Source organism: Podarcis pityusensis (genome assembly GCF_964106645.2).
Source record: "Podarcis pityusensis genome assembly, chromosome: 5".
Taxonomy (NCBI): domain Eukaryota; kingdom Metazoa; phylum Chordata; class Lepidosauria; order Squamata; family Lacertidae; genus Podarcis; species Podarcis pityusensis.
This window is the reverse complement of record NC_138032.1, coordinates 14,055,051-14,066,271: the sequence shown is the minus strand read 5'-3', so window position 1 is coordinate 14,066,271 and position 11,221 is coordinate 14,055,051. Positions and strand designations below refer to the sequence as shown.

Here is an 11,221-nt window from a genome sequence, read left to right as displayed (position 1 = left end):
AAGATGCCTAGACGCCCTCTCTATAATTAGGTTGTCTTTGTCCATGGAGTTTTCTTGGCAGGGATACTGGAGTGGCTTGCCGGTTCCTGCTCCAGGTGGATCACGTTTGGTCAAAACTATCCACTATGACCTGTCCATCTTGGGTGGCCCTGCACAGCATAGCTCATAGCTTCTCTGAGTTATTCAAGCCCCTTCGCCACGGCAAGGCAGTGATCCATGAGGAGAGCTGGACCATAAAGAAGGCTGATCGTCGAAGAATTGATGCTTTTGAATTATGGTGCTGGAGGAGACTCTTGAGAGTCCCATGGACTGCAAGAAGATCAAACGTCTCCATTCTTAAGGAAATCAGCCCTGAGTGCTCACTGGAAGGACAGATCCTGAAGCTGAGGCTCCAATACTTTGGCCACCTCATGAGAAGAGAAGACTCCCTGGAAAAGACCCTGATGTTGGGAAAGATGGAGGGCACAAGGAGAAGGGGACGGCAGAGGACGAGATGGTTGGACAGTGTTCTCAAAGCTACCAGCATGAGTTTGACCAAACTGCAGGAGGCAGTGGAAGACAGGAGTGCCCGGCGTGCTCTGGTCCATGGGGTCACGAAGAGTCGGACACGACTAAATGACTAAGCAACAACAAATAGTTAGGTTACCAACTTTTCAGCTGGCCTCCGCAGCCATGCTTTTGATCTGGAGCAATTGGCTAAGGCAGTGGTTCCCAATTAGGGGTTGGGAGACCCCTGGGGGTCCGCGGCACGCGCCCAGGGGGTCTGCAGCATCATCCCCTGCTAGGGGACTCACTTATCTTGTTAATTGCACAAGGAATTAAATTTCTCTCCCCCCCCCCAACTAAATCTTTGTCATTTTTGTGTGGTAATATCACAAATTTTATGGTCTTTTATTTAGTATACCTAAAATCCTTGGCTTATTAGGTCCTACCCCACATCTTCTTCCAAAAATTGCTTTGCACAGGTAACTACCATAGTGTTACCAATATTTTTGAAAGTAGGGGCTCCGTGGCTTGGCTTTTGAAAAATAGGGGGTCCTGAGTAATTTGCTAATTGGGAACCACTGGGCTAAGGGATAAAGCTCAGCTCCATGTGGGGCTGCCATACGTCCAGGATTTGGCCATTCAAATTGCGTCCAGGGGGGAATTCCCAGTGTCTGGGGAAACCTGGACGTGTGGCAACCCATTTTGGAGGAGCAAATTTCTTTTCAAAAAGCTCCAAAACTCTTTTTTGGGGTGATTTTGCAAAAAAAGGAAAAAGCTCAGCAACTTTGCCCCCCTAACTAAAGAGTTCAACAACTTTGGTGTCTGGATTTTCACTTTTTTACATATGGCAACCCTAGCTTCATGTCTGCCAAAGCTTCTGCAACTCAGGCAAACGCCTTCTGTTTCAACTTTTAAATGCCTGCTGAGAACTTTTCTTTTCCATCGTTTATGCAAGCAATTAAGAATACATCTTTGCGCCATCATGGAGATGCCACACGCCATACTTGGCGAGAGGCTGGCATTTTGCAAGCCCTTGCTGCTCATCTTCTCCACCCCAGGGGTGTGCTGGACAACCTGGGGCTGTCAAGTGGTGACGTGGGTAGGACATCGCCTCTTCCACTTTCACTGCCTGTGGAGAGTGCTTCACCCCACCTCATAAGTGGGCCAGCTCTGCCCTACAGACTTAAACTGGTTTAGCAGCCAATCCTTCTTCCTAGAAAACTCTGGGAACTGTAGTTCTGTGAGAGGAATAGTGGTCTCCTAACAGTTCCCAGGACCCTTAGCATACTACTGTGCCCATGATTCTTTGGGGGGGGGGGAACCATGGCTGAGAGGCAGTGACTGGCCCAAAGACACACCGTGAGTTTCCGGACCAAGCGGCAGATTTGAAGCCTGGTTTCCCAATTCCAAGTCGGATACTCTAACTTTCTGAAAAGACATAAGTGCTGAGTTTTGTGATTTTCTGACTAGGTTTTTGAATGATTTATTGCTGTTGTGGCTAATGTTGTTATGGCTGCTGTTACTTGGCGCATGTTAGAAATAACAACATAGAAACCAGGCTGTGCTTTCCTGGTGTATATACATCACAATTAACCACCACAAATTCGCTATTCCAAGGATAGGGTTGCTTCCCATTCAACTGCCTCCTCTCCAGCAGCTGAGTCTTAAATCAATACTAGCAATGGGAGAGAGTCATCTGCCGGACCTGAGGGAAGTCAGCAGTTTAGTTATGTGGGTTCAAGACCAGGGATGGTGAAATCTCAATTTCTAGGGCCAAAATACTGGATCCCAAACCAAATTCAGCCTATTTTGGTTGACCTAGGGTTCAGCTGGAGTGGATTGAGAAATAGCCTCAGGACAGATTGGGTCCTCCCAGCGCAACCTGGGGCTGTCAAAAGGGGCGAGCAGCCTTGAGGAGGAGGTGCAGGCAAGCAGATTGGGCGCTTCTGTGCCCTAATAAACACTGTGCAAAACCCCAAAGTGCCAAATCAGGCCCTGAATTGAACTGGGAGGGTCATGCACAGCCCTGCCAGTTCTGGATTTTCTCCGTTTCAGATTGTATCTTTCTAAAAAAAAGTCCTGGTTAGAATTCAGTGCATTTCAGTGCAAATTTCTCATGAATACATATTCTGGTATGCAATTTGCCTTTCTTGGGCAAAGCGAATTCCCCTAATATGTAATGCATTTTGGCATGTTATCTGCACCAACATATACATCTGAACGCACCATTCACCCTCGTAGATGCAGATTTCCTGGCTGTGCTGTTTTCCTGATCCTAAGTTGCCCTTGCCCCAGATTTTGGTATTAGCCCTGGGGCTTTAACATACAGGCACGATAAAGTTACTTGCATCTTTTTGAGGATGGGAGGGGGAAGGAAAATGTCAATCAAGAAATCAGTGTGGGGCTGGTTAACCCGGACACGGCTGTTCTGATCAAAACTGGAGACCTCCCTCCCCTTGCATGCAGCCACTTTAAAAGACAAAAATCTGAAGATATGGTGATGAATCTCTAGTGTCACCTTTGTTTTGACTCTTCAATGTCTATTTCAAAATCAACCAGTCGCATTTCTAGATCAGCTGCCCTGCTGGTGGTAGTGGGAAAATAAGTATTTTGAGAATGAGCGCAACTCGGTATTTCCAGGGAAAACTGTCATCTATTTCTAGAGCTGAAGACTTTGTATTAAATTGCAGCCCAGGGAGCTATTTTCAAGTCTGCCACCTGCTGGCATGACTTATTCCAGGCTATTCCCTTTTCAATTGCATCCAAAGTCCAAAAATAACCAGTTTCCCTGAGCTATTTTTGAGGCAGATAAGGCTGCATTTTGAATAATAAGCTTCTTTTACCATTAACCACTGGGTCAGACATAACAGTACAACCCAGAGAAGCCGGAGTACTGTGCTCTTCAGTGAGTGAAAAGCACTCATGTGTTGATAAATTTAAAACTGGCTGCAAGAGCTTAGCGGGAGATGCCTTACATTCCAATCCTGACTATCCCTAGTGGGAAGCAAGCTCCACTGAGTTCAACAGAACTTACTCTTAGGAAAGTGTGTATAGGATTGAATCATTAGGGCAACTCCAGGCAGCAACTATTTTGCAGGAGGGGTTTGACTGCCTTCTGAAAAACACCCCAACTTCTCTCCTGTAGACCAGAGATGTGAGACTCAGGAACAAAGACTGCTCTGAGAAATAGCCTGATTTAAAAAAAAGATCAAAATATGTGTCATTCAATATTGATCATTCAATGTATGTAAACAATTTCAGGTGTGTTCCAGGTATCGTCTGCAGACGTGACCTTTTTAAAAGACCAACCAGCAACAGGAGGTCAGCACCTAAATTGGTCCCAGGTGTTTTGTTTTGAAAGCAGCCGGCATAGTAATTCCTTTAAAAGTTGGTAGTAATAGCCTATGTGGTATGAGTGGCTAGTATTCATGTAGTAGGCAAATTCTGAATGGTTGTGGGGGGGGGGGGGAGTGGATCAAAGTACATCGAATACAGATGGACAATAGCCAGGCACCTCTTTAAAGAAAACAAGTATTGGTCGCCGAGCATAAGGTACTGCGGTCTTAGCTGCAAAATTACTGTAAGTTGCCTGGCTTTTTGCAGGGGCAAGCCATGGGGCACCTTAAAGACTGTTTTTTGGTGGCACAAGTTTTTGTGGAATAAAGCCCATTTGATGGTATGCATTGAATATAGTCTTGGGAGCCCATTTTATGCTCCCTTGTCATTAGTGAGGAACTTGAATAGCTGCACCTGCTTGTCCTGCAGATTAGGCAAATGAAGAAAGAGTTCACTCCAGTCACGATCAACGTTTTAAATACCAGCACACAGGATGAAGGACGTGGTACAGAGGGAGAGCGAGATACATTATTCGTTGGCTCCTATCTCCCCAGGATCAACACCTGATCAGAAAGGAGGAAGCTGTATGTAACCAGTGTAGAGCTTACTGGGAGAGGCTCCTTAGCCCTACCAGGGAGCCTCTTGCATTGATGTTAGGACACACAAAAAAGTGGCTTGAAGACTATCATCAAAGGACGCTGCCTCGTACTGAAGTCTTATCTGTGTCAGTGCTGTCCACACCAGGGGTCACGACTGTGTCTGCCCACCCATATCACCTATGGTACCCTCCAAATGTCTTGGAAAATGTCCCCTCCAAAATCCACAATTCACGAGACAGTTTCCCTCTTCCTCCTCAGTTCCTGCTTGTACTGGCTCGGCCTCTTCTAACCCTCTAAACATGCCCACATTCCACAGAACACCAACGCTCCCATCGTCTCTGAAGACAGGAGAGGTGCAAAAAAGTTTGTCTCTGTGAGCAAACATGGCAGCGGCTGGCGTAGGTCCATTTCCCCCATTGCCTGTGTGTGTATGTATGTGTAATGATCATCCATCCCAAGCTGCGTTCCTTTTCTCTTTTCCCGTGCTTTTAAATGTGGCGGCCATTTTGTGTCGCCATTTTGTAGCTGGTGCCCACGGCGCTCTCTCGAAATCCCAAACGGAGCTTTTGTTCCCAAAAGCTACCTGAACCAACCAGCACAGGATGCAACCAATCTAAATGTCGTAGGATAAGATTGCAGCTACGGGATCCAGCCTTGCTGTCTTCTATTTACACCAGGCCTGAAACACTTGCAACCCATTAAGCTAAGCATGGGCTTCTGGTGGCTTGCCAAGCCTCCAAAATGGCAAAAAAGCAGGCTGGCAGGAAACAATAAAGGGGGTGGGGTGGGCTGCTTTACACTTGCCGGGTCACAAATCAAGTCTGATGGATAAGCTGTTTCTCCTAGTCTTTGAGAGTGACAGTGGCGCTTAAGAGTAACATCCCTGTTTTGATTTGGGCCACGTTCACACCATACATTTAAAAGCACTATTATACCACTTCAACACTCACAGATAATCTTGGCCACTGTAGTTTGTTAAGGGTGCTGGGAAGTAAGGATGTTACCCAGCAATTTGAACATAACTTGGACCTAGTCTCTATGGCTGAAACCCAACGAAGCATTTCCACTGGTAAAAGCACTTCAGGCTACATGCTGGAATAGCCTCTCCCTCTTCTAACTAAATATGCCCCCTAATTATGTTCTGGGGTTTCCCCACCAAATTTCCAGAGCAGATTTAGGGGACACAGGGTGGAGAAGAGCGACAGGAGATTCTGCCGAGCAGCCAAAAATGCTTTTGCTAGCAGAACTGTTTAGCTGGATACACACCCTATATAGGCAGCAGAAATAAATGGTGCAATGGACTATATACCATTTTAGACTTGCAGATGGGAAAAACCATGTTTTTTAGCTCTTCCTTATAGCTGACAGACAAACCCTTCCTTGCAAGCAGAAAACAAGCTCAATAGGAAGAGGGCCAGGGTAGAATTTGCTACACTACGGTGTCAATGTTCCACTTGAAGAGAGCTTCTACATGGAAGAATTTGCATTCCTCCTCCTGCAATCTGAAGCGTTAGCCTCACCTACCACCAGATTCTGCTACAGGTTGGGTCCGACTCTCTTGTAATGCCTTTAGGGTCTGGGTTCAAGACTGCCCAAAGACTCCCCCCCAACCCCCCCCCAGCAGTGTACAGTCCAAGCAACTCATACAAGTCATTGGTGGCACACGACTCTGCTGCAATGGAAAACTCTCCAACGAAGTCTTCAAAACGGATGGCACAAGATTGCATACAAAGGTGTACACTTGACTTGGGGACCTGTTACAGTTTTTAGTTTTTAAGAAGGGGGACACTTTCCTTCACAGGTTTTGACTAAGCCACTTGATGTAGCTGTCCCTGGTTTGGAATCCTGCAGAAAAATTGGTAGGCCAAACGGTGAAGATCATGCAGCCGTGAAAACAGTCTTCAAAATGGTCGATAGTCACCGCCACACCTGCTTTCTCTAACCGTTTGGCATACATGAGTGCGTCATCTCTCAGAACATCTATCTCGCAAGTCAGGATGTAAGTCTTTGGCTGGACGCGGAACACCTCCTTCTCAGCTAGCAAGGGAGCGGCACGGACATCTAGCAAGGCAGGTATGTCCCGGATTATTTCTGCCTTTCCCGTCGTGTGTGCGACAGGTTTGTAGTTCTTCCTGAACCTCGAAGGTAGGAGGAAAGTCCAGTCCAGGTGTTCTCTGAAGGCATTGGCCTCACTCACGTCGAGGGCGGTGTGGTTGTTGACCACCATGGAATGGGCAAAGTCGTAATTTCCGTTGAAGTAATCTATCCAGAACTTCACCATGACAAAACGGGGAAGGACAGGCGTGACTTCATTCTGCTGGTACGAGGGGGTGTTGAAATCGAACGGCTGAAGGACTGGATAAATTAGAGCCTGCAGTTTAAATCTGGTGGTTACATTTTCCTCTTGAGTCATCTGCGGAAGCAAGGCAGACAAACAGGGCACGATTCAGATGTTGCATGCAATACTATCACAACGTAACATATGTAAACACAATGAGAAATGGGTTGCTTTATTTTCTTTGATGCCCTCAAAAGTAAATTTCACTCTCATCAGAGAACAGAACATTAAGCCATCAAGACTGTTTTTTTTTTGGTGGCACAAGCTTTTGTGGAATAAATTGTACTCTGTGACAATCCTCCAACTGAACTCTTCCAGACTGTACTTTTCCCATTCTGTTGCCATTTACTTCCCATGAGATGATGCAATCCCAGTCCATCCCGGTCCCACACATGGATGCAGTAAAGTATTTCCCATCTGGTTCCTGCACAGTTTTTAGAAGATAATTCTGTTGACATCCCCAATCTGCACATCAGAATAGTCACCAAAAAACGTGAGTGGAGTATTTACAAGGTGAACAGAGGGGTTACTATCTCCCCACCCCACATTTAAATTCTGTAAATCTGCTTAGAACAGCTTCAAAAGGGCGGCCATTTTGTCGCAGATAGAGCATCCCTTTGTGTATCCAATTACAGTGGTACCTCGGGTTAAGAACTTAATTCGTTCTGGAGGTCCGTTCTTAACCTGAAACTGTTCTTAACCTGAGGTACCACTTTAGCTAATGGGGCCTCCCGCTGCTGCCGCCGCTGCGCAATTTCTGTTCTCACCCTGAAGCAAAGTTCTTAACCCGAGGTACTATTTCTGAGTTAGAGGAGTCTGTAACCTGAAGAGTCTGTAACCCCAGCTACCACTGTACATAGGAAGTGACATATTGCTGCTTCCTGCACCATTTTTAAAAGTGCTTTTACCTGGTGCAGAGGTGGTTTGATTAAACAAATGAGGAGCAGTTCATGGCAAAATCCAACCTGGACTGAAATCCTCTTGAGATCCCTACCTCCAACCCTTACATTCTCTCCTCCTCTTATTCCTATGAGTATATACTGTAGACACACACATGATAATGGAAGCTCAAAGTCCATGCGTCTGACAAGAGTGAGTGCCACAGCTTATGACATAATAAAATGTGTTAATCTTTCAGACACGGGCGTTTTTCACTGCAGCAAACAAACATTGCTACCCCGCCCCCCATAAAAGAGTGCGTATGCTGAGATGGAGCACAAATAAGACTTAACTGCTTCTTGTAAGTGATCTGGAAAGTCTCTAGCACTCGACAGTCATGCAACCCAATCTAGCATTTGTTTACCCTGAAGTCAGTATCACCTTAGACAAGGCAAAACATTCACAGGATTTCCGCTCAAAGTATCCTCCTCTTATTTCAGCTATCAAAGCCCCTGTGAGGAGAGTTTGGCATCTTACTCAATCCACATGCAGAAACCTACCTAAGGTGTGGGTTAATTACTTGTTTATTGCCTTTCCACAACCTTGGTAACCTCTTTCCCTGATGAGTTCTGGAGAACTTGAAAGCTTGTAACATTTGTGCTGTGGCATCATCACATCCATTGCAATGATTTAATGGAACATTTAGTGCCCTGTCCTCCAAATGTTATAATAATAATAATAATAATAATAATAATAATAATAATAATAAATTTTATTTATACCCCGCCCTCCCCAGCCAACACCGGGCTCAGGGCAGCTAACACAAAATATATAATACATTAAAAACACAAAATCAAACAATTGGTTAAAATACAGTGGGACTCCAACTCCCATCAGCCCCCATCCAGAGTGGCCAGTGGCCAGGGATCCTGGGAGTTGGAGTTCAGCAACATCCAGAGGGCTACAGGTCCCCCATCCCTGATTTAGTGCTTGAGAAGAAGCCCTACACCCACACTTGTCAACAGGAAGCAGCAACAGCGTATAAGAAACTTCACTAACTGACCTCACTCAAGATGGGTGAAGTAGAGAGTCCTGCCGTTTACAGATTGTTTGTGTCAAAAGGAAGCACAGAAGTTAAGCAGCTTTATCATTCAAGAACTAATGTCAAGGACTCCCTCTCTCCATATGAACCTACCCAGACCCTGAGATCATCCTCTGAGGCCCTTCTTCATGTGCCTCCTCCTCAAGAAGTCCGGAGGGTGGCAACACGAGAACGGGCCTTCTCTGCAGTGGCTCCCCATTTGTGGAATGCTCTCCCCAGGGAGACTCGCCTGGTGCCTTCATTACATACCTTTAGGCACGAGGTGTTTTTCATAGAAGTTTTATTGTTTATAGCCGATGGCCATCGCAATATGTTTTTCATATTGTAGTTTTCTGTTATGAACCACCTTGAGATTGACGGATGAAGGTCGGTACACAAATTTAATAAATAAGGTTTTAATTTAGACTCAGTTCTACTCTTTAAACACGTTCATGTCCCACTTTCCCATTAATTATTCCATTAGCTATTAACCTGGAAGTTGACTTACAGTCCAAACCAATGACTGACGCCTGCTTAAACTTGCATAATATCCCATCTTCCCACATAATGATTTCCTGCTGGAAACGGGGGCGCAATTGGCTACTGCTTTGGCAAGAAGAAGGGCGTTGGCAGTGGAAGATTTCATTGTGAACTGTAAATCAGGGTTAGTCAATATGGTGCTCTAGGTAAAGTTTACCAGATTTAACCCGATTTACAAATCAGTCCCCATACAAAATCCATTGAAGTTTAAAAGTGTGTCCTCGGATTCATTGAAAAAAAAATCTGGTAATCTTACTCTAGGTGTTACAGAGTTTGGATTTGATATCCCGCTTTAGCACTACCCAAAGGAGTCTCAAAGCGGTCAACAATCTCCTGTCCCTTCCTCCCCCACAACAAACACTCTGTGAGGTGAGTGGGGCTGAGAGACTTCAAAGAAGTGTGACTAGCCCAAGGTCACCCAGCAGCTGCATGTGGAGGAGCGGAGACGCGAACCCAGTTCCTCAGATTACGAGTCCACTGCTCTTAACCACTACACCACACTGGCTCTTATAGGTCTGCAGGTTCCATCAACCCTAGATAGAATGACCAATGGTCAGGGCTGATGAGAGCTGTGGTCCAACTGGAGGCTGCCAGTTGGCTGCCCATGTTCTTCATAAAGTATGGAGAACGTGCTGGGACCATAACTCATGTTAGAGCCATGCTTTGCTTCTCCTGCTTCCAATCCCTGTTTTCTGTAGTCTGCGGTTACTTGGTGCTGCAAACTGCACATAGCTGTCAACCGTCCCTTATTTGGCAGGAAACTCCCTTATCCCAGCGCCGTGTCCCGCTGCTGTCCCTTATTGATGATGTCCCTTAAATTTCCCGGGTTTCAAAGGAAGCAGCTCCTCTCCCTCTTTGCTTGCCGGCCAGGGAGGAGGGAGGCTCCAACTGTGTTGCTTGGCTGCGTTGCTCACCCAATAAGGAGTCTAAGAACGACTGGGGGGTGGAGCTTGCATGCCTTGTGCCGATCAAATCGGCCGCGTTGCCTGGGGACTCACCTTTGCTCAGCTTCCCAGCAGAAAGGTGACGGTGGTTTTCTTTGCTGCATCCCCTTTGCCGGGTTGCTGCGCTGTGGGAACCACTGCTTGAGGCTTCGTTTGGCTGCTGGCTGGGCTTTCTGCCTTTGGCTCGGAGGGGCTCTGAAGTTGAACATACCTGTGCTGGGAAAATCCCTTATTTGGGCTGCTGATCCCTTATTTTCGAGGCTGCTGATCCCTTATTTTCGAGGCTGCTGGTCCCTTATTTTCAAATCTATAAGTTGACAGCTATGAAACTGCAGAAAACAGGGGTTGGCACTGGGACATTCTGCAGTGTGGCTCTACGCTGAGTAATGGTCCCCAGAATGTTCTCCACGCTTTAGGATCCCTAAAGCACTTGTGTTACCTCTTGGCATACGGCAGCGGCCAAGTTTCCTCCTGCGCTGTCTCCCGAAATGGCAACTCTGCTGGGATCCACGGAATATCGAGCGAGGACTTCCGGGAGCATAAAGTGCTTCGTAGCCTGGAGGACATCGTTGAACTGCACTGGGAAGTGGAAGTCTGGCACGAGCCTGTACCTGCAACGAAATAAGCAGTTTCTGTTGGGAGCAGCGTTCTGGACTCGGCGCTCACATTGGGCGAGGCTAAGGCCTCAGCCTACCTTCGGACCGTATTCGAAATCTGCCATGGTCGAGAAGAACAGAAGAACACAGCCCTGCAAGATCAGGCCCATGGACCAGCCAGTCCAGAATCCTGTTCTCACAAAATGCCGTACTTTTCCGTGTATAACACGCCCCCATGTATAAGATGCCCCATATTTGGGGGGAATAAAAATTAAGAAAATGTGGGGAGATTGCCCAGAGTTGTTTTTTACGGAGGATTGCACTCACCCGCCTGGTCGACGCTAACACTTGCGCACGTTGCAATGGCCTCCTAATGTCTCTAATATGAGAGCCAATTCATGCATGTTTCTATATCAATAAAG

At 46.5% G+C, this 11,221-nt stretch overlaps 1 protein-coding gene and 1 long non-coding RNA gene across 2 annotated transcripts in view; both read right to left on the bottom strand.

Moving 5' to 3' along the window:
• Window positions 1–4,282: 4,282 nt before the first annotated feature.
• The window catches only part of LOC308478528, a 578,068-nt gene continuing 571,129 nt past the window's right edge, over window positions 4,283–11,221 (bottom strand). The window contains exon 2 of the long non-coding RNA XR_013987105.1: window positions 4,283–5,675. This is a non-coding gene — a long non-coding RNA (uncharacterized lncRNA). The remainder of the gene's footprint in view (window positions 5,676–11,221) is intronic.
• Window positions 4,283–11,221, bottom strand: part of NCEH1 (neutral cholesterol ester hydrolase 1) — a 29,250-nt gene continuing 22,311 nt past the window's right edge. The window contains exons 4-5 of the mRNA XM_081008156.1: window positions 10,643–10,814; window positions 4,283–6,834 (exon numbers count right to left, since the gene is read on the bottom strand). Coding sequence (XP_080864282.1) covers window positions 6,217–6,834; window positions 10,643–10,814 — 790 coding nt within the window. The 3' untranslated portion in view covers window positions 4,283–6,216. The remainder of the gene's footprint in view (window positions 6,835–10,642; window positions 10,815–11,221) is intronic.